We start from the raw sequence: 27,042 nt of genomic DNA on the forward strand, positions 1-27,042 counted from the left end.
GAGAAAAAAACATGATTTGGATTCACTAAACCAGAGCTAAGGCAAGAATAACAAAAGACAAAAAAGTAAAATCACATCAATTGCAGGTGATAATTACCTTTGTAGGGGTTACATTCGCCGCTGGACGAAGGAGATATTGGGAATTATTATAAGCAGGAGACTGGTTGTAGTATCCAGATGGACCCGTGGTGGCAACTGAAAGAAAAGCATTAGATAATCATTATAAAAAAGGTATACATTCTTCAATTATCAATTTATATTGATAAAAGGGTTTTAAAGGGTGGCTCTTCAGAGCCATTTTTTTTGGGGGGGGGGGATTTTCTTTCCCCAACTACTGGGCATTACGGCAGTTCTGACCTGTTAGGGGGGCTCCGTGGTAGGACTGTGCTGGAGTGTATGGTTCCTGTAGGCCCTCGGCTCCATAGCTCTCTCCATACATCCTGTGGTGTGGAGAGCCACTGTTCCCGCTGGCATTGTGCCTCAGGTCATGGACCTCGTTCTGCAACACAAACACCTTAGTGAGACATGGACCTTATTCTGCAACACAAACACCTTAGTGAGACATGGACCTTATTCTGCAACACAAACACTTTAGTGAGACATGGACCTTATTCTGCAACACAAACACCTTAGTGAGACATGGACCTTATTCTGCAACACAAACACCTTAGTGAGACATGGACCTTATTCTGCAACACAAACACCTTAGTGAGACATGGACCTTATTCTGCAACACAAACACCTTAGTGAGACATGGACCTTATTCTGCAACACAAACACCTTAGTGAGACATGGACCTTATTCTGCAACACAAACACTTTAGTGAGACATGGACCTTATTCTTCAATACAAACACCTTAGTGTTAAACATGGACCTCATTACACACTTTAGTGTGAAACATGGACCTCATTACACACTTTAGTGTGAAACATGGTCCACATTCTGCAATACAAACACCTAAGTGTGAAACATGGACCTGCTGCATCCAACTAGCTGTCCATTTTTGTTTTTTTTAATAGAGGAATGTAATCCTCGGACCCCAAATATTAACCACCTTTTTGTTTTGTGAGCTGCCTTGATTGTTGCCTGGATATAATTAACCACTTTCAACCCTGGTGTGCATATTCAGGAAAATATCTTACAAAAATATATTTTCACATATAAATGTTGATGATTATTATAGGAATATCTGTTTTGCCAAGACAATAGCATTAACCGCAGCATTTTACTTTTGCACTTGTCGTAATTCACTGTGGATGAGTTTCATACAAATCTAAAATGTAAAAGCCTCCATTCACTCTGATACATGGTTTGATATTGATTGATTGATTGAATACTTTATTAGTCAAACCAGGGATTCACATCCCATAATGGATGACAGGTCATTCCACATTTTGGAGGCAGAGAAGTAGAATGAGAATTTTTCCATGTTTGTTCAAAATTTGGGGGATACCGGATCATGGGTGATCCCTCTGGTGTTGTGACTAGGGGTGTCACTCACTTTGGAGACGTAGTTAAGACAGGTATGTGGGCCCTGTCCTTCTGAGTATCTTAAATACCAATCCCATTGATATTTTCTTAACCGCGTCTTCTACACCGAGCCATCCCAAACTGGCGTGTGATGGGTACATTTGGCATTGAATGTATAACTGGAGTCAAATTACAGCTGTGTAATCTTACTCCAGGAATAGCCCGATAAAAGGTTTGTTTTAACTTCGGTGCTGCTGACCTTAAGTGCTTCTACTTGCTGAATAAGCGTCTGGAGGAGACTCTTCTGGTCCTCTACCCAATGAGGTGGCGTCTTGGGAGAGATCTGAAAGGAGAACCAAACGGAACTTAATATCAGATGCAATAACACTCCTGTAGCAGGAAATTAAGGAATGATTGCAAAATAATTCTGCCACGATTTCATAGAATGACTCCTCAAGCAAGTGTTCGAAATATTATGGCGGATATACAATAAGCTCCAAAGTTACTGGCACCCTTGATAAAAACAGAAAGGACAGAACCGTGGAAAAAATTAAATACACATGGACCTCATTTTGCAATACAAACACTTTAGTGGACAGAACGCTAGTATGTCACATGATGTACCAGTACATGATGTACCAGTACATCCCCTGGACAGAACGCTAGTATGTCGCAGGGATTTATCCCCAATACAACCCTTGATGCCGAGTGCCAAGCAGGGAGGCATTGAGTCCCATTTTGATAGGGGAGTCGAACACAAGACCTCCAAATCTCAGGGCGGACACTCCAACCACAAAGCCACTGAGCTTTGTGGTTATCACTTTAGTGTTTGTATTGTAAAGTAAAATGAAAATGATTACTTTAATTGAGAAGTCAATGGCATCAACCAAAATAACAAATATTTATCTACACAAGACTAGGCAAGTCTAGTTCAGTCTTTGGGAACATTGTCTGTCAGAAAGTGAAACCTGTGACATTGATCTTGCCAACAATGTACTAACGAAGGACACGGAGAACCACTCTGTGTGGAGTTTGCATGTTCTCCCCGTGTCTCTCAGGGTAGTTAATACCCTCACAAAAAACATGTAGTAATCCTGGTCACTATAACGCCTCCCCCATGACAGCCGGGGCGCCTGATGGAGGGGAAGGGAACTGGTTGGAATAACGTGTTCCTTCCACACGCTACGTCCAACCAGGGAAACTCCCCCCTGTCAGGTGACAAGGTGGTCAGTTGGTTCTCATGCATTTAAGGAGGCATGAGCTCGGCCCTGGCCTCCTGGTGAGGGGAGTGTAGTGCCCAGGATCACTTTGGCACCGGGTGAAAAATAAGGGTTACAAAATCGTGGGATAAAAAATTTTTTATAGAAAAGAAGGACACGGAGAACATCTGCAACAGCACATATAGTAAATGCGTTAAGCAAAAAGTATACACCAAACCTCAGTTATTTCTTTTTCAAAGAAAGGAGGTCGCACAGCTCATAGCCACGATGAAATAACTTTTTTTCATTCATTAAGATATCAACCTTTCGACAAAATATGTCTTCTTCAGGGTTGTATAATATCCTAACAATGTTATTTTGCAACCCTGCTTACAGTCAGCCTAGTTCAAATGTACGAAACCACACAGTGTCATCACAAAGAACAGCTCAGTTAACAGTGGTCAGCCAGGGGTCTGTGCTTGGTCAAACCCCCCCCCCCCCCTTAAATCTACAAGCATTGTGAGCTCATTGATATGCTATTCTTTGCAGAATGTTTGCCCAGAATAGGGCTAAAAACCAGCTCACAGCAAGCAAACCATCTGGGATTTGAAAACAAAATAATGACCAGTTGAATAACGTTCTCTTGTAATTGAAATGGAGCAGTGAATGTTGCGTACCAGGGGTCTTTTGGAGGGAGAGATGGCGCTCTTGTTGGGCGAAGGAGTGGGGAACTTGATGTGGGAGATGGTGGCCGCCGATTGGCTGAGCTCTACCGGGCTGGAGTGAGCCGGTTGTCCCGTTTCTACCTCCTCTTCCTCATCCAGACCTTCGTCACTCTCCCCCAGCTGTTGGTTGACCTCGTTCAGAAGGTCCATCACCTCTTCCATCGACACAGGCAGCTGGTTAACGGAATACAAATAAGAGCTTAAAGTAGTCTTACTCACTGGTGCCGAGTTTCCTAAATTAGCATTCCATTAGGATTTTATGGAAGATGCTTTGGGATTCATAATTTAAGCATTAGAACATGTTATTGAACTATTGCTAGTTTAACACCTTCTAATACTCTTTAAAATTAATCAAAATGACTGAAATCGGTTGTGGCGACGACAAATTTAATCCACACATTCAAACATCTTAAAAAAAAACAACACTAAAAATAAACCATACGACTGGAAACAGACGCATCAGTGTGACGTTTTACAGAGTTCTGTTGAACAGCTGGACAGCAATTCCTTTGTCATATCGTGCAAATGTATTGCTGTTTCACAAAACTAAAGGGCAAAAGGAAAAGGCACCTTTTCTATGTCATCCACGTTAGCGCTGTAGATCTTGGACAGTTGGTTCCTGAACTTCTTCAGGAACATGATGCATCTGTCCTGGGTCTCCTCCACACCGTTGCCTGCTTCCTCCGACAGCCGCTGGTAGATCTGCAAACAACAGATCAGCACCGCCAGTCGTTATGCTACATTCACATAATATTGGGAAACGGATTAGGGTTGGGATCCAGAGGAACCGGATCCAACACCGACGAACCAGAGTCGTTTTCCATCACATTTGGAAACCGTTTCCAGAACAGTTCTTTTTACGTAATTGAACAGGCCGCTGTTGAGTCAACTGGCTTGAGATCTATCTGCGGTTTGTTAATAAACCTTGGAGCATTGAAAAAGTGAGTTGCGAGCCCCCACTTTGTTCTCAACTGGCTTGAGAAACATGCAAGTTAAGTTGTCATGAGGGAGAACGGTGGAACAGCAGCTAAAACTCGGGCCCCCTGAATGGAGGGAAGCTTCTAAAAAACGTATGAATTACGGTAGTCTTAGTTTCTTTACAGCACGGTAGCTTTAGCTGCCACAGGTCAGAGGTATGATACATGAAGTGCCCTTAAAATATTATAATTGTGGCGTGGACTCTGCCATCCACATGAGTTGGAAACATTTTTAAAACTATATATTTATGATTACAGTGCTGTGTGTGTGGAATGGGTCATTAGATTGATTTACATGCGTTTTATCCATCTTGTCAGTTTGCTGAAGTACAGGAAGGGGGTTCTACCCTACGTTGGGTGCATCATTACAGGCCTTTTCTTTAGCCTTTATTTGACCAGATAACGACAATAAAACCTCTTTTACAAGAGAGACCTGGCGGAGAAGGACAGCTGTAAACATAGTTACAGCATATAGTCACATAATATAGATAAGCCTTGTAAGATCTAACCACAAAATCCACCAGTGTTCATTTTATGACAGAAAATGTTCAGTGAACTAACCTTTTTTAACTGACAAAAACCAAATGGAAACTAAATAAAAACTAAGCTATGATGACTAAAGATATGACTAAATATATTGACCGTTTGTCAACAAATAACAAATAGGCTAAAATATTAGGGGGGGGCTAGTGGAGAAGAGATCGAGTAGAACTAAGACAATTCATTCTGAAATTCATTCAAAGGTAAGCACAAACTAAATATATGTTATCAGGTAAGCTGGTGTGTTAACGCCAAACTTAAAATACATACAACGCAAGCTAAAGAAACCACCTTAGAGAAGTGAATGAGTTGCTTATCTTAGTTAGATTGATTTACTAAGTGTTAAGTTTCACTGTCCTCAAATTCAATCAAATATGTACTAAAAAGAACGCTTTGAGAATCATTTAAAACAATACATTAAACAACCCGTTCCCTTATAGTCAATTACATCAACTGTACACTGTGGATTTAGTCGACTAAAATTGCTACTGTATGCTTTTGCCAGACATTGCAGAGATGGAAACCATGACTGTCTGTCGCCACTTACAAATTCAAAGGAATAGAGCACTTTTTTCTCTAAGTGGGGTCCAGGGACCCCCTGGGGTTTGAGGGGGCTTCCAGCAAAACCTACCTGTGCCAGAAGCCATGCGGATGACAAGTTATTGATGGGTTCCAGGACAGCGATGGCTTCCTCCGTCTTGCCCTCGATGTCCAGGAGGGTGCCGGATGAGATCATGGCATCCTCTTCATAACCCTTCACGGCTGAGATCTAAGAATGAATGACACACACACACACACACACACACACACACACACACAGTACTTTAAAGCAGTTGTTCTCAAAGTGGGGTCCGGGGACCCCCAGGGGTCCTTGAGGGGGGTTCCGGGGGGTCCCCAGCAAAATGTGTTAATACAGCATCACAATCATTTTAACCACTTTATCCATACATGTTGACTATTGCGTTTGTTGTTTTGTAGACATGACCGCTCGTTTCTCTTGCTAAATCTGACAACACTTCCCGCAAACATAATTTTCCAAACAGTTCTTACTGACCTGGATGTCTTTGGAGGGGAAGTGGATGAACAGCGGGTCCAGTGGCTCAGGGATGCTGCGTCTGTGTTTGATCTTGTCCAGGAGAGGGAGGGCAACCTTCCAGTAGTGGTCGCTGCGACTCACGTACTCCTTCTGCTCGTAGTACGAGTTGACGGCCACACCCTGCTTCAAGCAACACAGTGATCAGGTCAATCATTTATTAATTATACATGATGATGCCACACACTCCAGCAAACGCACGTTACGATACCCAGTGACATCAATACCTTTCTTCTGTCTCTCCTTCTCAGCTTTCCTACTGTCTGTCTCCCTACACTGTCTACTACTTAGTTTTCCTACCGTCTGTCTCTTCTACACTGTCTCCCTCTCAGCTTTCCTACTGTTTATCTCACACTGTCTCCCTCTCAGCTTTCCTACGGTTTGTCTCACACTGTCTACTACTCATTTTTCCTACGGTTTGTCTCCTCTAAACCGTCTCCCTCTCAGCTTTCCTACTGTATGTCTCTCCTACAATGCCTCCTTTCCCTCTAAGCATTCTTACTGTCTCTCCTACACTGTCTCCCTCTTAGCTTTCCTACTGTCTGTCCTACACCATCTCCCTCTCAGCTTTCCTACTGTTTGTCTCCCTCTCAGCTTTCCTACTGTCTGTCTCTCCTACACTGTCTCCCTCTCAGCTTTCCTACTGTCTGTCCTACACCATCTCCCTCTCAGCTTTCCTACTGTTTGTCTCCCTCTCAGCTTTCCTACTGTCTGTCTCTCCTACACTGTCTCCCTCTCAGCTTTCCTACTGTTTGTCTCCTCTAAACCGTCTCCCTCTCAGCTTTCCTACTGTCTGTCTCCCTCTCAGCTTTCCTACTGTCTGTCTCTCCTACACTGTCTCCCTCTCAGCTTTCCTACTGTTTGTCTCCTCTAAACAGTCTCCCTCTCAGCTTTCCTACTGTTTGTCTCTCCTACACCGTCTCCCTCTCAGCTTTCCTACAGTCTGTCTCTCCTACACCGTCTCCCTCTCAGCTTTCCTACAGTCTGTCTCTCAGCTTTCCTACCGTCTGTCTTCCCTACAGTGTCCCTCAACAAAAAGTTGTGGGTGTTAAGGTCCTTTCACACGGCAAGCGGCCAACGCGCCTCTGTAATTCATTTTCAATGAGAGGCGGGCGATTATTTGGGACGCGCGGAGAAGTTGAGGGGCGGTGAGGCGAGTGGGCGCGGTCCCGTGAAACATTCGCCCGCGTGCTCGTTTGTGCACGCGGGCGGCAAGAGCTGGATTGTGGTGAGCTTGTGTTTTCACCGCACCGCGCAGGAGGACAGAACAACGATGCTCGCGGTGCGATCACCGCTGATCCAAGCGGTAACGCCCGCGTGAACCGCTTGCCGTGTGTTACGACCTTTACGCACATTGTAAATTCAGAAGATAGAAGACAAACATGGACAGTCCATGGGAGTCACACTTTAACCCATTAAGACCTGAGGCCGCTTCTAAACATTTTCAAAATCCTAAAAAAAAAAATCGGAAAAAAATATTTTTAAAATAATTTTCACGATTTTTCAAAAATAGCAGATATACGTAGCGCGGCACTCGGTGCCGCGCTATGAGCTTGTATATCTGCTATTTTTGAATAGCCAAAGGCATCTAAAGTGACACAGAAGCGTTCCAGGTATCAATGGGTTAACATTCGAGCTGCTTGCTTATCATTCCACTGGGCAAACAAGACCACTGACTGCACGGATATTTTAGTTATATTTATCTTGGACATTATTTAAGACACCTTTAGCCCCCTATCATATTTAGCAGTTTGTTGAAGAGTGTGACAGAGAGGGGCAGGTGGAAGGGCATTTCAGACACACTGGCTGGTCAAGCTTATGGCCCAATTCCAATGTCAGCCCTAAGCCCGAAACGCCCTGCGCCCTCACTGACTCACTAAGTGATGTCAGCTGGTTAAGTGCTTGAGGGTGAGAGGCAGGAACGGCTCCAAATGCTATAAAATGAATGGGACAGCACTTTAGAAGAGTCCTTCATTCATGACACTTTTACAGTCATTACTTTAAAAAAGGCTGTAATTGTTGATTATTATTATTCTATTTACGTTATTCTGTTTGTTTTAATTTGTGTCTAGATTGGGGTTGTAATATTATACATTTTAAATCTTATCTCCATATTCTGTATTTACTTTGCTCATTTCTTATCTTGTGGTCCTTATTTTTTGCTAAATAGGCCTATATATATATATATATATATCTTCCATTCCGTCTCCCTTTGAGAACGGTGAGAAAGCACTATACTGATATTCTAACCACGATGCAATACTAATTTGGACCAAATGTCGCCACAAGAATAGTAGAATTTGAGAAATAACCATTTTTGCATTGTGAAGACCAGGAAAACTGTCCTCACAATGTCTGTTTATGGTTGAAAAAGATTTGGGGAGGTTTACAATTGGAAAAAAAGATTCAGGTTGGGTTTAAGATTAGGATTAGACATTTAGAAGTTAGATTTAGGGGTTGGAAATAAAGTTAAACATGATTTATACTTGGTTGCGTGCCAGTGTCGTGAACCGAAAAATGAGCTCACAACGTGTCGCAGTGCAACACGTTGTGAGCTTGTAGATCTGCAATTTTAGCCTTAGGCTTACAGTTAACACATTGGGTGCCAGCATTTTTTCATAACAACTTACGTTGGGTGCCAGCATTCTCCCCATTGACTGCGCTTTGCTGTTTAAAGCTCTAGACTCCACGAGGAGCAAATCCATGTAAAAAAAAACATCCATTCATGTTGCGCGATGACCCTGGCTACAGCCTGGAACGATAACATTTCACTCGCGAGTTACAATGGGGGGGGATCGCGCATCGCGCATGACCGGTTTTCCCCACCGGAAACAGATTCGGAGATATAGGTGTTTTAAAGAAGGAAATAGACAGGAAGTGGATGGGAGCCATGTTTTTGTTTTTCCGGTGATCTATCTGGCCTATCCTTCTCAAGATCACAATGGGTACTCCCAGAGCTGCTCTAGCCCCGCCCGTGTGGAGAAAAACGAAAAAAACAAAAAGACATATTTCACGGTCTGGACCGTGTTCGGCACCGGACCGCTACTCTGCGCAAACACGGTTCAGACCGTGTTTGGCACCCGATGTGTTAAAAATGGCGTTCATAAAATCACTGTCCAAAAATGTTATAGGTATAGTAATTCAAATTGTACAGTATGTGTGTGTGTGTCTGTACCGTGTGGCTGAGATGCTGTGCCCAGTGGATGGCCAGCGATGGCTGCAGGCCATGCTTCTCTCCGGCTCTTAGGGTGCTCAGTCCATGCTGTACGATCATCCGTAGCTTGGCGGACATGCCGGGTCTGAAGGAACCACACCACACAAGCACACAGAATGCACTTTAAAACAGGGGTTCTCTACCGTTTGTACCTCACGGCCCAGTTGGGTATACACAGTATGTCAAGATGGTCAGGGAGGGACCCAAATAAATGCAATACTTGCAGGTTAAATAAATAAAAGGCTTGTATAAGCTCTACATCCCCATTTTCTGACAAGGCTTGTCCATATGAATTGAATTGTGTGTTTTTCCGAGTGCCCAGTGCACTGGGAAGTGGGCCCACAGTCTGCTGGTCAGCACTGTGCAAATCGCTGTGACAGGCCTGCAAATCACCGTTGTGAACTTAAGGTAGGGTAAATAAACGATGAACAGCTCTATATTCTGATAGTAATCATTGCTATAGAGTGTTAGTTCAGTAACAGGGCTCTCCCCAGCTCTTAAATAAACAGAAAATGCATTTTCAGTTCGCGTTACCAATTTCATCCAATCAGGAGAGAGAACTCATACAGGATAAACAAGTGATATTGGAAGCAATGACACAAAGAAATGAGCAGACTAGATTGGAACACTAAAACATTTAAGTTGATTAGCTAAAGATTTATTTTCTGTTTACTAAAGAGCTGGAGAGACACAGATACACCTGTTGCTGAACTACCTTTTAACAAAAAACTGTTTGTTTTAACCAAAACATTTCACTTACCCTACCTTTAATAATAGTTAATTGGCACATCATTTGAGCTTGTTAACCCGTTTAGAGTTTAGACAAGAGGCAGATAAAAAAAAAAGCCTAACCTAAGTTTTGTGAAAACCTTGAATTTTGTATTCAATTATTTTGAAGAATTCATGTTGCTATATACATAGCAACATCTAAAATGATTTCCTGGATTGAAGGGTATAACACCACATAGGCTTTCCAGGTCTAAATTAGAGGTGTGCATTGGCACTGCCCTCACGATTCAATTAATTACGATTCACCAGGTAACGATTCGATGATGCATCACACTTTTCTATATTACTGCACAACATGGCAACTTTTTCATCAGTCAATACAAGCAGTCAGATATACTGAACAACATATACACCTGGCTGCTGCTCCGTGCAATTAGCAATATGATAACAAAATAATAAGAAATACAAATAAAAAAACATTTGTCAATCGATTCATAATCGTCCATGTCCACATCGCGATTAATCTATGAATCGATTATCTTTGACACCACTAGTCTAAATGGGTTAAAAGCGACACTTAAATATATAGTTTTTGCTATTTTAACCCATTGAGACCTGAAGCCGATTCTACATGTCTCCTAAATCCCAACAGTTTTCTGAAAAACGTATGTTTCTATGTCAGTGGTGCTCAATCTTTTTCATGTCAAGGACCCCCAAAATGATATGTATTTGGCCGCGGACCCCCATCAAAATATTTTGTTCCAGGGACCCCCCAGAAGCAAAGATTTTAGTTAAAAATGTTCGCTTTAAAAATATATATTTTCAAAGATTTTCACGAATTTTCACGATTTTTCAAAAATAGCAGATCTACAAGCTCGTAGCGCGGCACTCGGTGCCGCGCTATGAGCTTGTATATCTGCTATTTTTGAATAGCCAAAAGTGTAAAATAATGCTTTTTAGCTCAAATCTAAAAATGACAGTTCCAGGTCTTAATGGGTTAAAAGCAACACTTAAATATATATATTTTGCTATTTTAAGATGGACTCACAGAGCCTGTTTGTGGATGAGGCTGTAGACGGCCTCCCACCACTCCCTCTGTCTGTCGGTGGAGAGGAGGCGGAGCAGGGGGAGGGGCATGCAGCGAGGTTCGTAGAGCTGCTGAGGGCCTCCGCTGTTGATGCGAGCCTTCTCGTAGAGCTGGCTCTGACTGCAGAACACCACGCCACACACAAACACCTGCACCACAGGACAACACATGACTCATTCTACATGCAGGCCAAAAAGTGGAAAATTCATCAACAACAACACATCTGAATGTATCATTTTGTCTGTTATGATTTTAGGCTTGACGTGCTAAACCTGTATCTGTTTGTACCAATTCTCTCTCATCTACATAAGCATATCCATATACTCGACACAGTGGTCACTGCTTTATCAGAGACACTAAGGCCTGTCACAATTATTACATTATCGTCTAATCGCAATTATTTGAGATAATCGTAATATTTTTTTGCATAATCGTCATAATATTTTGCTTGTTGAAATTTTTTCACACATTTTCAAATATAAAAACGAGTGACGCGTCATAAGCTTGTAGATCTGCTATTTTTACTCGTATAAAATGACCAAATGTCAATCATTTACTTTTATATATTTAAGTGATTTGTCATGTCTGCCTGGTGCAATTTGATTACCAAGCATAAAATGGCAAACAGATTTTTTTGTTCTTCATACGTTCCAATGTTCAATGGCCAAACACACAATTAAATTGTTAATTGCAATTATTTGAGTGACAATTAATCGTCAACTTCAATGTGTTATCTTGACAGCCCTAGTGGTCACTGCTTTATCAGACAGACGCTGTTGTTGAAGTACAACTAAACTACATTGTAAACATCATGACGTGTGTTTGTGTGTGTACTCATTCACATCTTACTTCCCGTTCCTCTTCTTACTTCCCGTTCCATCTTTTATGACTCATATCTCCTGGTCAGGTCATGTGACCAGGCAGTACTATAATAGAGTCATGTATTGTCTGTATGTGTTTAGGCCTGTCTAGTCGCAATTATTTGAGATAATCGCAATTATTTTAGCTTGTAGATCAGCTATTTCTGCTATTTTTACATGATAAAATGATTAAATATGTCAATAATTTCTTGGTATATTTCAGTTATTTGTCATATCTGACCAGTGCATTTTTTTATTACGAAGCCTTCATATGTTCCAATGTTCAATGCCAAACACAATTAAAATCGTTAATTGCAATTATTTGAGTGACATTTAATCGTCAACTTAAATGTGTAATTGTGACAGCCCTATATGTGTTTACTAAACTTCAGAACTTGAGGTGATACAGCCTGGTGTCGTCTTGCTCTGCTGCACTCGTGACTCTTTGGAACCACACGAAAGGTCAACTGAATTCACAGCCGTGTCCCAACATTGTTCAAGGGCATACATACCTCCAGGTCCAGCAGACAGATGGACTCTGGCGCGTTGGTGTCCAGCTTGGACGTCTCCAGCGAGAGCCTGGGGAACAGCTGCTTCAGCCAGTCTCGTAGGGACGCTCTCTGGTCCTGAATGGCCCACTGTAGAGCCAGCCAGCTCAGATGCTGCAGGTCCCCTCCGTGGAGCACAATGCAACCTACAGTAGTAGAGAACGTCAACTGCATGTTTAGGACCACAATGGAAACAAAGTCCCCAGGACTTTTTTAAGTGTCATCCTTTTAGCCTTCTGACTGTACCACACACTGATTGCATTTCTGACTAATAAAGAGTTCAATCAATCAATCAATGCCCAAAATGTTTAAAAAAAAATAGCTCACAAAGATCAACTATTTTAGAAAAACAAAATCATCTATAATTACATGCCCAACATAGGGAATTTAGACCGGGAAAAAGTCATTTTTAGATTTCTTTGGCTATTCTAAAATAGCAGATCTACAAGCTCTCGAGTGCCGCGCTATGAGCTTACACATTTCTTGTAAATCCTAACAGTTTTCTGAAACACTTATGTTGCTATAACATCAGTGATGTCAAGGACCCCCAAAATTATATGTATTTGGCTGTGGACCCCCCATCTCAAACTAAGTTGTTTCAGGGAGCCTACCAACATATATATATATATATATATTCAAAGATTTGCCCACATTTTCCACGATTTTTCTAAAAATAGCCAAAGTACAAAATAATGGTTAAAGTGGTTCAAATCTAAAATGACACAGATGCTGTCCCCGGTCTTAATGGGTTAACCACTTAAACCCCAGCATCTGTATTCTGGGGTTGCGAGTGGCTGCCAAGAGATTTGATATAGAGAGAAAACAGAAAAGACACTAGTATAAAGCCCTGAGGGACTCGTACCGCTGTCCCACTTGGCCAGTTGGGGGGGCTCTGGGGACTGGCTGTTGAGGGAGCGGATGTCGTCGTTGGCGATGAAGGAGGTTCCCGTCGGCGCCTGGGGTCCAAACAGAAGCTCAAAGAGAGAGCCCTGCCCGCTGCGGTTCCCAAACGCCTCCACCACCTGAACACACACACACACACTTTTTACTGGTGGAATTATACTACACCAGGCCTCACCACCACTAGTGAGCCGTGAGGATGTTGCAAATGGGCCCCCAACTAATTGGCAAAACACTAAGCTTGTATTGATAATAAAAATGTAAAAATAATTTAAATGAAAAAAAAACTGACACAGTAGTTCTTCTTTGCAACTTTGAAAAATAAGTTTAAAGGGATACTTCACTTTCAAATAAAATAAACATTAAAAGAAATTATTAAAAAAAAATGAAAGAAGTTATGGCAAAATAAAGGCCCCCTCACACATTAGTAGGACACTCTAATGCGTGAGGGGGCCTTTATTTTGCCATAACTTCTTTCATTTTTTTTTAATATATTTTTTTAATGTTTATTTTATTTGAAAGTGAAGTATCCCTTTAAACGATAAATAGGAAAACAAGTAAACAAACATGCTCTGAAAATGCACGCGGACCACCCACCTGACCACTTGACTCAACACGTTAAGTGGTCATTTGTTTTATTAATAAAAACAACATAACAGTGTGGTTTACAAGTAACATAAAATGGTGACAGTAGCCTTAAAAACACTGGTAGACCACCACTGGGACGTTATGCAATGTCCTGAACGTTATGCAATAAACAAAGTACTTTCTGACACGCAGTGACATCGCACACTGCGTGTCAGAAAGCAGCAGCGCTAAGCAACGCTCTGCTCTGTTGTGTCAATGAGTAAACATTCTACACGCTAACGCTATTAGCACCAAGAGACCAATGGCAGTGGGAGCTCAGCCTCTGAGGGGAATGCAAGTTGGATGGCAGGGAGCGCTCCTTTTGGTTCACTCTGTGTGCCGCTTTGGTCACCACCACAGCAATTATTGGCAGTCGCACAGGTGCTCCCAATTATATTTTTAGGTCACACAGATAACATTTCAGTAGTACATGAGAATAGAATGTACTTTGTTGAGTGATAAGACTTACGTAAGTGCTCTCGTATTCATGGACGTTAAGTTGATACTAAGGTTTCATATAGGGCTATATCGAGTATGATTTTTTTTTTCGCATAAATCGAAGAATCGAGAAGCACGATTTTCAATTAATTAAGCTACGTAGTGGAAAAACATTCTAATAGATGATTTTTCATAATGGATTTAATGAAGCTTCAATTGCAACAGCTCTGCTGCAACAGTTCTTCAATTAGCCTGAAGAACTGTTGCAGCACCTGTATGTTATTCTATATTAAGACACGTACGCTAGTTTCATGCGTACACTAACACTTTGTATGATGAAGTATTAAAAATGGCTAGCCAATTAGTCAGTTATCCAAAAACAATCAATTACTTTTTTTTTGCAAAACACGCTTATTATTTGATTAATTGAAAACGCAATCAATTGAATAATCTCTAATAAAATAACAAATAGTTGCAGCTCTAATGCCAACATCAAACATCCACACATGGGACAAGTTTGTTGACAGTTGTTCTACCAGACAGCTCTGTGTGTGTGTGTGTGTGTGTGTGTGTGTGTGTGTGTGTGTGTGTGTGTGTGTGTGTGTGTGTGTGTGTGTGTGTGTGTGTGTACACTGACCTCTTTGACCAGGGTGTGTATGTCCGTGGTGAGGTTGAACAACATGTGGCCCGCCTGGCTCTGTCTGTCGCTGGCCAGGAGCTCCACAAGCTGGTAAGCCGTCTGATCCCCTTTGCTGACTTTGGGCTTGGGTCTGGGTGCCTGGTAGGCCAGCAGGTAGCACAGAGCGGCCAGGTCTACCACGGCCCTCCACTGCTGTTCCCTCTCCTGGGCCATCTTCAGCAGCAAGGTGGCCGTGTGCAGGTACAGATGGCCCTTCATCTCCACAAACACCTCGGACAGCTCGTCCGACTGGCCGCCCGCCGTGCTGCTCAGGGCCTGCATGGCCTGGTCGAAACTTCTGAGGGCGTCCAGGCTGGCCTGCAGTCCTCTCCCAGACAGTGTGAGTCTCAGTAGGTTGCAGTGAGCCAATAGCAGCTCCCTCTGGTGACGGCGGGACATCTTGTCATTGTTGGCCACACTGGGTTGGGCCAAGTACTCCTGTGAAAACAACACAGCAACAGAAAGTCAGCAAAGGTTTTCAATTATTTTGGGAATGGTACACACATGGGTCTCCTGACGGGCGGATCGCGTGAACGTTCCCATGTTTACTGGTGCTAGATCGCGGGAGAGTGTGTTGCTGGAACAGAGAAAGACCGATAGCAAAAGTAGATTTTCTCCTGATTAGTTTTTCGGGGGAAAAAAAGACATCTTAGTGTCCGAATCTTGGGATTCGGACACTAGATTGTGTGGCTTGTGACGATTGGCTAAAGAATCGTTCAGAAGCTGTGTTCAAGTTCACTCTACCATTGGAATAACCCATTAAGACCTGAAGCCGATTCTACAAATGTCTTCTAAACAGTATTCTGAAAAACGTATGTTTCTATATTAGTAGTGCTCAAACTTTTTCATGTCAAGGACCCCCCAAATTATATGTATTTGGCCGTCAACCCCCATCTCAAAATATTTTGTTCCAGAGACCCCCAGAAGCAAAGATGAGAGTTCAAAATGTTCGCTTTAAAAGAATATATGTGTTCAAAGATTTGCACATATTTTCATGATTTTTTCAAAAATAGCAGATCTACAAGCTCGTAGTTCGGCACTTGGCTTAAAAAAAAAAAGACATTATACTTTAGATTTATTTGGCTATTCAAAAATAGCAGATATACAAGCTCATAGCGCGGCACCGAGTGCCGCGCTATGAGCTTGTAGATCTGCTATTTTTGAAAAATCTTGAAAACATTTTTTTTATATTTCTTTAAAAAAAACTGTTAGGATTTAGAAAACATTTTTAAGAATCGCCTCAGGTCTTATGGGGTTAAAAGGGGGATTTTTACTCGCGACACAAACAAAATGGGTCCTAAACCCATTGTTTGGGGAAACCACTGCATTAGGGACATCATTGTTACAGCCCAGAAGAACCTGACCTGCAGGGTGGCCTGCACCACGGTGCACCAGTCCAGGCTGTGACGCAGGAGGCCTCTCTTCTCCACGGCCAGACAGTGCTTGACGGCCTCGTCCAGGCGGCCGTCCTGGCAGTACAGCTGCACCAGCTTGACGTTGACGTGGGTGTCTGACGGCCGGGCCGCCAGCTCGGCCTGCAGCAGGTCAAACAGACAGTTCCAGCCCTGCTGGCCCTGGCGGCTCAACAGCTTCTCCTGAAACGCAGAAGAAGGGACAGAGAGTTTTCAACCTTTTTCATTTCAAAGACTCCCCAGCATTGGTGGAAAAAGTACTCAAATGTTTTACTTAAGTAAAAGCATCAATACTGCATTTATAGGAATACTTTGTTACAAGTAAAAGTCCAGAATTCTAAATTTACTTGAGTAAAAGTACAAAAGTATTGGCATCAAAATGTACTTAAAGTACCAAAAGTAAAAGTACTAAATATTTGAAAATAGCCGATCTACAAGCTCACAACGCGTCGCGATGCGAAGCGTTGTGAGCTTGTAGATCTGCTATTTTCAAATAGCCCTAGGTTTAAAATAGGTTTAAAGTGGTTAATGTATGTTTCATAATATCATAATTTATTTCTGAAAAGTAACTAGTAACTAAAGTTTTCAAATAATTGTAGTGGAGTAAAAGTACAATATTTGCCTCTGAGATGTAGTGGAGTAGAAGTAAAAGTATTGGAAATTGGAAATACTCAAGTAAAGTACAAATACCTCAAAATTGTACTTAAGTACAGTACTTAAGTAAATGTACTTAGTTACTTTACACCACTGCTCCCCAGTTTGATATGCATCGGGCCACGGACTAGTCCCATTTGATACTTTAGTTTATTCTCTGGGACCACAATCTGCACTGGAATAATGTGTGTTTATGTAACCGAGCATACAAATGGGTCCATTTGTACATGCATATCGTCGCTGTCGGGCAGAAACCAGCCATCTATATTTTTCCACGTTTTTGTTTTTATTTTTTTTATCATTGCCATTTAGTCAGGGGATATCAAAAATATCTTGGAATAAATTCCTTACCAAGAAATGTCTTCACCAATGTGTTTGTAAAGGTGTCTAGTAACACATTGCAATGCAATCAGCAGTTTCCCTAGGGGAATTTTTGACAGCTGCTGAAAGTTGGGGTACCCACCATAACCTTATGCGGGGAAAACAATCTAAATTTAATTTTGTTTTTAAGTAGTATGTGAGGGGTCAAACTAGGGTGTTTTTATGATTCTGAATCCATTGCAAGCATTTGTTTTGTACCAAAACCACTCCTTGGGCTAAAAACGGCCATAGCCAACCTTTTCCAGGTATACTTTTTGTGTAAAAAGCCCATTGAGATTGGGCCGTTTTTAGCCCAAGGAGTGGTTTTGGTGCAAAACAAATGCTTGCAATGGATTCAAAATCATAAAAACACCCTAGTTTGCCCTGCATGGAAATGCAGGGAAATGGTGGGTACCCCAACTTTCAGCAGCTGTCAAAAATTCTCCTAGGGAAACTGAATTTCAGTCTTTGTGAGATGTGTTACTAGACACCTTTACAAACACATTGGTGAAGATTTTTTTTGGTAAGGAATTTATTCCAAGATTGGAAACCTTTCTGCTAATATCCCCTGACTACAAGGAGTGGTTTTGGTGCAGAACAAATGCTTGCAATGGATTCAGAATCATAAAAACACCCTAGTTTGACCCCTCACATGCTACTTAAAACAGAATTAAATTTAGATTGTTTTCCCCGCATAAGGTTATGGTGGGTACCCCAACTTTCAGCAGCTGTCAAAAATTCCCCTAGAGAAACTGCACTTCAGTCTTTGTGAGATGTGTTACTAGACACGTTTACAAACACATTGGTGAAGACATTTCTTGGTAAGGAATTTATTCCAAGATTTTACATTATTCTGACAATCTTCCCTGACAATAGACCACTGACGTCATTTACACATCCTTTGTTTGTCTACCTGGTTCGCGGTTTTCCACCCCCGTTCTGAATCCCATAGACGTATTTAATATCGCGTCAAATAAGAACTGTGTTCCAAAAATAAACAAATGACCCCGGCGGTTTGACTCTTATGGATATGAAGCATCAACTGACGGTGAGAAAACGCTAATGTTACTTCCGCCGAATTAGTTACATTTTTGCCAGAAACAGACTGTATCAAATATAAGTGACTGACTATCATAAACGATACAGAACCTCCTCCCTGACAATATCGCCGGGACAGTTTGTTTATTTTTGGACCACAATTCTTATATGAGACGATTCTAAGATGACCCAATGTTATTCTCCATAGAGAAATTACTTCCGCAAACCTGGGGATGAACGAATGACGTCAGGACTTCGGTGGTCTATATTGAACACCCTTTACGTCTGTGTGTGGGTTTTACAAATATTGAACCAATGAAAAGTATTACAAAGCGTCTCTGACTAAACCTCCTAACTCCATTGGATCCTCAAGCTCTCATTCAAACCACCCAAATCCAACAAAGATTATTTATTATTTTGCCCGTCATCATTGATTAGAACGAGGACATTTCCTGAAAAGTTCATATTTTGCTAGCTGGTTTCTGCCCGACAGCGGAGACGTGCATTCATACATGCATTTGTTTGCACATGATTAATCAATAGTCAATAAAGTAATTGTTAGAGGAATGTACTGTTTGAGACGCCTAACAAGAGACAGTGGGAGGCATGGAGCCAGTTGGAGAGCCAGACGGCTGTCCCTTGAAACATACAGCTGTCTCTTGAAACATATGCACATGTAAAAGTAGCAGGTGGGTGTGTGTGTGTATGTGTGTGTGCGTGTGCGTGTGTGTGCGTGTAAGGGGAAGTGTAGTGTGTTTTCCTAGACCTAACAGCACGTGAGCCCCGGTCAACACAAAGTATAATCTGCGTTTGGGGTGGTGACAGTCAGTAGAGAACAGACTGACCTTCAGGTTGAAGACGGCCGGGTTGCCGGGCAGAAGCTTGCCGGCCTTCTCCACCCAGTACTCTGCCCTGCTGTCACATTGCTCATTACTGCACAGCAACTCTGCCACCTTCAGAACCAGGTCCTTCTGGGCCGGGTTCAAGTCCACCGACCGCTGGACACACAGGGAGACAGACAGACAGACAGACAGACAGACAGACAGACAGACAGACAGACAGACAGTAGGTTAAGAACTTCCAGAAATCCCATTCAGTTTAGGGGTAGGGATACGGAACCGGAGGAACCGGATCCAACATTGAGGAACCGGAACCGTTTCATCATCACTGTCAGAGCTGGTATGAGGACTTCACGTCTGCAATACAATTACAATACCGGTGGTTCCCAAAGTCTTCAATTTCAAGGACCACCATAACTCTGAGTGTACAAATGTGTCCATTCTGACTCCCCCACCCCCCCCAAGTAAATAACCCAGAGGGTCCTTAGATCTCACTTTGAGAACCACTACAATAATATCTATGCAATACTGTATTTATGACTGAATTAGTACAAATTATAATGAAGGCCAAAATTATCCGATGGCTTTTTGATCGTTAAAATCCTAACCCTAGTTCCAGTCCGAGCCACCACACACACACACACACACTCCCACCTAAATTGGCGGGTATTGAAGACATCTGGAACATAAAATACAGTAACATAATAGCACCAAGCATTAAAAGATTTGACACCTTCCTAACTATTAAAAGGACAATAAATGATTGAAACATTAACCCAAAGCACTCAAAGCAGTATAGCGTAGATTGTAAAAAAACAGAAATGGTAACAATTAACTCTATAAACGCCATTGACTCGAAAACGCGTCAATAACTACTTAATCCACCCACGCCATTGACGCGTTTGACGCGTTGGATTTGCGTTCATTGTTTAATCTCTGATCGCGCTATGCTGCTTAAAATTCAATGTTATTCTCGAGTTCCACTTACTTCACCCATATCTGCATCCGGTTTCATGTCCTGGGTTCCGTTTCCGGTTTTTGATTATTTTCCCCCGGTCATTTCGTCCAAAATAGGTAAACAAACGGTTTTTCACACGGTATGACGGACAAATGGACAGTTTCTCTTCTATAATCTATGGTCTGGGTGACGATCAGTCATCGCCGTCGTGTATCACAACGTAATTTTGACGATCAAAACAATCTGGGAGGACGTCACATCCGTTTTCATGGTTTTCCCTGTCTAATCGCTCAAGAAGGGTGAGAGAGACACCAGGAGCTGATCAAGCTATCATGTGCTGCTCTCTAGTGGCGGATTTGTGCGGCGTCTTTAAAAAACAGTCTGATCAATTATTTTCATGAAAATTTTCAAAATATAAAAATAAAAAAAACACGAAAATTGCTGGCAATGGGGGAGTACTTTATGAAAATACTCTGGCAGTCAAAGAGTTAACTGAATAATTGATTAGTCAATTAATAGAAAATGTATTGGATTATGAACTTAAAAAGGTTTTGGATTTTACAAATCATGGTGGTTACAGTAGCAGGGGTTGACACTAACGGTTGCCCGACTGCCCGTGGCAAGTAAATAAAACGTTCGGGCAATTGGAGTTTGCTTTCAAGTTGCCCGACAGGTAAGTGCATTCGATCTTCATTAAATATAATTGGCTATTCATGAAGGACAATGCTACCTTTTTACAACTTGTAGCATGCACTCATTCTGTTTTTCAAAGTGACTGTCGCCACTTTGCAGTTATCGATTGGATTTAACATTAATTTGTTCTACAAGAGTAAGGATTTACTTTTCGGGCGAGTGGGCATGACCTTTGGGCAAGTCGAACATGACCTGTACTTGCTCGACAGGCAAGTGCCTCTGAGACCTTAGTGTCAACCCCTGAGTATGATTAAGGCCCCTGCATGCTACCAAATGAGGTGATCACCCTATCACCACCACGGTGATAGAAAGAGCGCTCTCTATGATAGAGAGAGCTCTCTCTATCACCACCACGGTGATAAGGTGACCACCGAAAATGGTAGCACACACACACACACACTCGCATCAAGCCCCTCTCTCTTTCTAGCTCTCTCTCTCCATCTCACACACAGCACAAATTACAGAGCATCTGGGTGCAAGACTGATAAACATAGTTTTGAAGTGGAGAGGATAGTTAGTCAAAGCACACGCATAGCGAATAACAACTTGTTTATCAGTTCAGATCTTACAGATGTGGGGAGTCGAACAAAAAAGGTGATTCTACATTCGATTGTTTTGAGGTAACACATTGTGCGTGTTTATGTGTCCTTTCTTAATAATATGCATCAGAGACGCGGGACATTTCAGAGGTCTTGGTTTTCGATGTGCACACTGTATCATTCTACTGAGGTGTCTCAAGAGAAATGGAGTATGTTTCTGACTTGGCAGTATGGGCTGTCTGCGTGAAACTGTCAACTGACAACTGTTGACAGTTACTATTACTGTTGACAGTTTCTATTACAGACAGTTAAGCATCTATTAATAGCTATTGATCAGCAAACTGTGTCTCTGTCCAATCCATGGTGCTGAAAGTCTAACACCCCACCTCCAGTAGTCGATCCCTACGTTGGGCATGATGTCATTATAGACCCTTTTGACTTTAGAAAAGTTATGAAATTGGCTGATCTACAAGCTCACAACGCGTAATCAGCTATTTTCACAACAACACTAGTGGTGGGAAAAAAACATTCATTTCAGTGAACGAACGATTTTGTTCACGGCAATGATTCGTTCAAATGATTCGTTCACGTTCTCGTTCAGTAGCACTATTTTCTAGTGTTCAAAATGTACTCAAGTAAAAGTACCAAAGTATTGGCATCAAAATATACACTTAAAGTACCAAAAGTAAAAGTACTAACATATTTGAAAATAGCCGATCTACAAGCTCACAACGCGTCGCGATGCGACGCGTTGTGAGCTTGTAGATCTGCTATTTTCAAATAGCCTAGGTATAAAATAGGGCTGAAGTGGTTAATGTGTGTTTTTATAATGTGTGTAAAACACCATCGCGGGAGCGTTTTTTTTAACGTCGCGCGTGAACGTTGCAGTGTCAGAAAGTGAACGAGCTCGTTCACGGCAAATGAACTAGTTCTTTTGAACGAATCAATCATGAACGACACATCACTAAACAACACCGTTGTGCAACAAACAAACAAATAGCGCTTACTAGGCGCTCGGGGTGGCGCAGTGGTTAAGTGGCTGCCCACCATGTGGAAGTTGTGGGTTTGAATCCACCGTGGTGCGTCCGGCTTTGTCGCGCGTCGTCTACACAAAACACAATTGGCCCGTGTTCGGGGCGAGAGAAGCCGGGCGGGGAGGAGGGTGACATTTGACACTGTACGTGATCCAAAAAAAAAAAAAAATGCTCTATGTCCTCCCGGTGGGGGCTCCTCACTGGTAGGTGAGTCAGTAGGATACGACAGCAGTGATAACAGACAGAAGTGTTTGTGGGGAGGAATTAATTGGCATGACGACTAAATTGGTGTGAAAAAGGGGTAAGAAAATTTGCTAAGAAAATAATTGAGTTGCAGACCCAGCAGGCAGTACTTAACCCTTTAAGACCGGGAACGCATCTGTGTCATTTCAAGATTTCTTTGGCTATATAAAAATAGCAGATCTACAAGCTCGTAGCTTGTAGATCTGCTATTTTTTTTTTAAATCGTGAAAATGTGTGCAAATCTTTAGTTTGAATGTATATATACTTTTTTAAAGCGACAGTTTTTAACTCAAATCTTTGCTTCTGGGGATTTTATGTCTGGGGATGTCTTCTAAATCCTAAAATCTTTTATTTTTATTTTTATTTTTTACTTATGTTGCTATATTATCAATGATTTTCAAACTTTTTTCATGTCAAGGACCCCCAAAATAATATGCATTTGTCCACGGACTCCCTCTCATCTAAAAATATTTTGTTCCAGGTATCCCCAGAAGCAAAGACTTTAGTTAAAAATGTATATAAAAGATTTGCCAAAAATTTCTAGATTTTTCTAAAAATAGCAGATCTACAAGCTCATAGCGCGGCACTCGGTGCCGCGCTATGAGCTTGTATATCTGCTATTTTTGAATAGCCAAAGAAATCTTAAAATGACACACATGCGTTCCCTTCCCGGGCCTTAAAGGGTTAAAATTGGATGCAGGTAGAAGCGGGCGAGTGGGCGGCGGGTAGGCAGTCAAAAACAAACTGCAGACAGTACGGGCTGAATCCACAGCCAGAGAGGTTAATGGTCAGGAGGGATTAAGAACCTAGTCTCTAATTCATACCTTGTAACAGCCAACAGCCTTGTTGAGTTCTCCTTCCTTCTCAAATAGCTGGCCCAGGAACTTGTGTGCTTTGGGATCCCTCTCCTGGACCTTAAGGTATTCCGATACATGTCTGTAAAGAGCACGACGACACAGAGCATTATTACCACCATGAGCTTTGATCAATGGGCTCTATGCACAGCGGCAATATCGGAACTAAATTGGGCCTCTTCCTTACTTCCTTCACAGGTCGTACCATTTGTACACTCTCAGAGTTATGGGGCTCCTTGAAATTTAAAGGTTTGAGAACCACTGCGCTACACTAAATGGAACAGAGCCTTAATTAGTATAATTGGTAAGACCTGTGAAGGACGTAAGGAAGAGGCCCAATTTCTTTCCAATATGTCTGTTTATTGTTTATTAGGATCCCCATTAGCTTTTGCCATGACAAAAGCTAGTCTTCCTGGGGTCCCGACACAGACAAACATTTTAACAGAAACATTCATTACATCAACTTTACAATCATTATAATCTAAATTAAAATAGAAAATAAAAAGTGCAATAATGTAGTACAATTAAAACTAAAACACTTATAACACATTAAACGTTGTACATCTGGGGATTAGTACAGGCTTGTTTGCATAAGGTGTTCTATCAGCCTTTTCTTAACGGTGAATTTTGTGTTTGTATTAATCATGCACTTATGCAATGAGTTCCATCCTATTACAGCTCTATAGATAGTAGAAGATTTGTTCTTGGTTTAAGTGTTACCAGATCACCTGAACTGGCTTGTCTAGTCATATGACAACTGACAAGGCAGGCTGTATATGACTAGACAAGCTGTAGAGCCTATTAAAAGGTCTTCTGTTTGGGAAGAAAAGATTTAAACTTATTGCATCATGAGTATCAACAATGACACTGATGTGTTTGAGCTTACCTTTTTGCCAGGTCATACTCCTTTGCTTCAAAGTACAGTTTAGCAAATAAGAATCCTTTAATTGGTTTCTGTGGAGAAATAGTATCATTGATCACACAGGATAATGACAGGAGTGTCTACAGTACAGAATATGGGAGGACTTTAACTGACTTTGCTCAAGTAGGTTAATCAAATAATTAAGAAACCGTTTTTTTTTAATAACTTTTAAAAAATAAATGAAATGAGTTCAATTGTTCATACCAATTGATCATGTTTTTGATGCTATACAAATAAAGTGTATTCTTATATTATAATTATTATTATACCACCGGCATAGAAAGGAGATTATTAACAGTATTAACCTGTCCTCCGGCGATTGCAAAATGATTTAAGCTAGAGATATTGGTTTGGTTTCCATTTCCTCCCTGTTAACTTGATTTCAGGTGTCAGGTTAATGTAGCCTACTGTATGTAGCTTAGCTTGTAAAAACCAAAAGGTTAGCCATGAAATAAGTACCCTTACATTATGCAATACTTACTTTCGGTTTAATTGTTGCGTTTACTATGATAATCTACTTTATATAGTATTGTCTAATACAGATTGGTATTAATCCTAGTGTTTCTTGTTGGGTTACTGGTGTGTTACAACACAAATAAGACTATACAGTAGTTTGATTTAAATACAAATTACACTTTAAGAATATAAGTGAACAGTATCTGTGTTGCTACTGTGTGGGTCAAATAGCAGATTGGTTTAAAGACAGATGTGTGGTTGGCGTTGGCCTACCCTCTTGCAACTTTAGTTGCAGGCAGCAAACTAATATTTATGTCCAGTTTGTGTGTAATTTCTATAATTAAGTGACACTTCATATAAAGTGGGATTCTTACATGTCCATGTGCCTTGTTGGCAGCTTTGTGTTAAATTCTAAAAACTGAGTTGTTGCCACAGCACCACATATGTATATATACCCAACAAAATATCTCTTATGACTCTCATACTTAGTGTTAAAGTGTTCATGGCTAACTGGTCAGCCTAGCATCCCTTTTCTAAGGAGAACTTAGGCCAAAAATAGCCGATCAACAAGCTCACAACGCTGCGCTGTGAGCTTGTTGATCGGCTATTTTTGGCAAAGAGGTATGTGTTAAAAAAAAAAAAAGAAGTTGAATCTGAAACACATTTTATACAACATAGAGGGGGTCCCTTAATCTCTCTCTCTCAGCTAGGGGGGTCCTTGGCCTGAAAAACGTTGAAGACCCCTGTCTTAGGGTACCTCTTGTCCTATATGTATTGCTCCCAACTTTATATATATCTATATATAAAGGATTTGTATTTATTTTTTCATGGTTGTTTGTACAGTTTGTTGCGTATTGTTCTATGTCTCAATAAAGTGGACAACAATGGAAACGAGCTTCAGCTTTCTTGTGTACAGTGGTGGAAAAAGTACTCAAATTATGTACTTAAGTAAAAGTACCAATACCGCACTATAAAAATACTCTGTTACAAGTAAAAGCCCAGAATTAAAAATTTACTTGAGTAAAAGTACAAAAGTATTGGCATCAAAATGTACTTAAAGTACCAAAAGTAAAAGTACTAAATATTTGAAAATAGCAGATCTACAAGCTCCCAACGCGTCGCGATGCGACGCGTTGTGAGCTTGTAGATCGGCTATTTTCAAATAGCCTCTGTATAAATTAGGGCTAAAGTGGTTAATGTATGTTTTATAATGTAATAATGTATACCTGCAAAGTAACTAGTAACTAAAGTTTTCAAATAATTGTAGTGGAGTAAAAGTACAATATTTGCCTCTGAGATGTAGTGGAGTAGAAGTTAAAGTATTGGAAATTGGAAATACTCAAGTAAAGTACAAATACCTCAAAACTGTACTTAAGTACAGTACTTAAGTAAATGTACTTAGTTACTTTCCACCACTGCTTGTGTATAATCCACGTTGGCGTTTTCCTAAATAATGACATTGTTGTGATTTTCTTTAACTGCCAATGAAGTATTCTATCCATCTACTTTCGGATTCATATCACTATAAGAGCTATATAGTTATCAGTTCAGTGCCTGTATTGTGGCCAAGGCGGGGTCAATGTTTATTTCGCAATCGAGGATATAAATATATAAACTAACAAGCAATCTAACACACACACACAGAGAGACACTATAATACAAAGTCAAAACAACAGGACTGTGTGTAGCTTGGCTACCATATTTGCTAGCACTAGCTTAGCATGCCGCGCATTTTGCCGTTAAAAAACTGTGTCGATCCTTCAGGACACGAGGGGAGTGTCAACAACATGCCGGCTGGGCTGTAGGGCTGTAAAGTTAGCATTATTAGCTATAGCTGGCGGCGGTGGGGAAATGAATGGAGATTATTCACTGATCAGCGCAACAATGTGTCGTTTATGACGGACATTGTATCAAGTCACCAGCAAAGTGATGCTGTTGCTGCTTCAGCTTCAG

The 27,042-nt window shown here is 41.3% G+C and overlaps 1 protein-coding gene across 2 annotated transcripts in view; it reads right to left on the reverse strand.

Annotated features, from left to right (window-relative positions):
- The window catches only part of ranbp2 (RAN binding protein 2), a 48,137-nt gene that overhangs the window by 19,245 nt on the left and 1,850 nt on the right, over positions 1–27,042 (reverse strand). Inside the window, exons 2-17 of one of the 2 annotated variants that reach the window (XM_080412699.1) lie at positions 24,598–24,665; positions 23,682–23,793; positions 19,397–19,549; positions 16,452–16,682; positions 15,046–15,525; positions 13,306–13,465; positions 12,408–12,589; positions 10,997–11,184; positions 9,181–9,304; positions 5,967–6,128; positions 5,544–5,681; positions 3,966–4,097; positions 3,348–3,569; positions 1,731–1,814; positions 358–499; positions 98–195 (exon numbers count right to left, since the gene is read on the reverse strand). In XM_080412699.1, coding sequence (XP_080268825.1) covers positions 98–195; positions 358–499; positions 1,731–1,814; positions 3,348–3,569; positions 3,966–4,097; positions 5,544–5,681; positions 5,967–6,128; positions 9,181–9,304; positions 10,997–11,184; positions 12,408–12,589; positions 13,306–13,465; positions 15,046–15,525; positions 16,452–16,682; positions 19,397–19,549; positions 23,682–23,793; positions 24,598–24,665 — 2,676 coding nt within the window. Of the gene's footprint in view, positions 1–97; positions 196–357; positions 500–1,730; positions 1,815–3,347; positions 3,570–3,965; positions 4,098–5,543; positions 5,682–5,966; positions 6,132–9,180; positions 9,305–10,996; positions 11,185–12,407; positions 12,590–13,305; positions 13,466–15,045; positions 15,526–16,451; positions 16,683–19,396; positions 19,550–23,681; positions 23,794–24,597; positions 24,666–27,042 lie in introns of both variants that reach the window. The other variant, XM_080412698.1, reaches the window with a different exon arrangement.

Source organism: Gymnoscopelus braueri, assembly GCF_963280865.1.
Source record: "Gymnoscopelus braueri genome assembly, chromosome: 18".
NCBI classification, from domain to species: Eukaryota; Metazoa; Chordata; class Actinopteri; order Myctophiformes; family Myctophidae; genus Gymnoscopelus; species Gymnoscopelus braueri.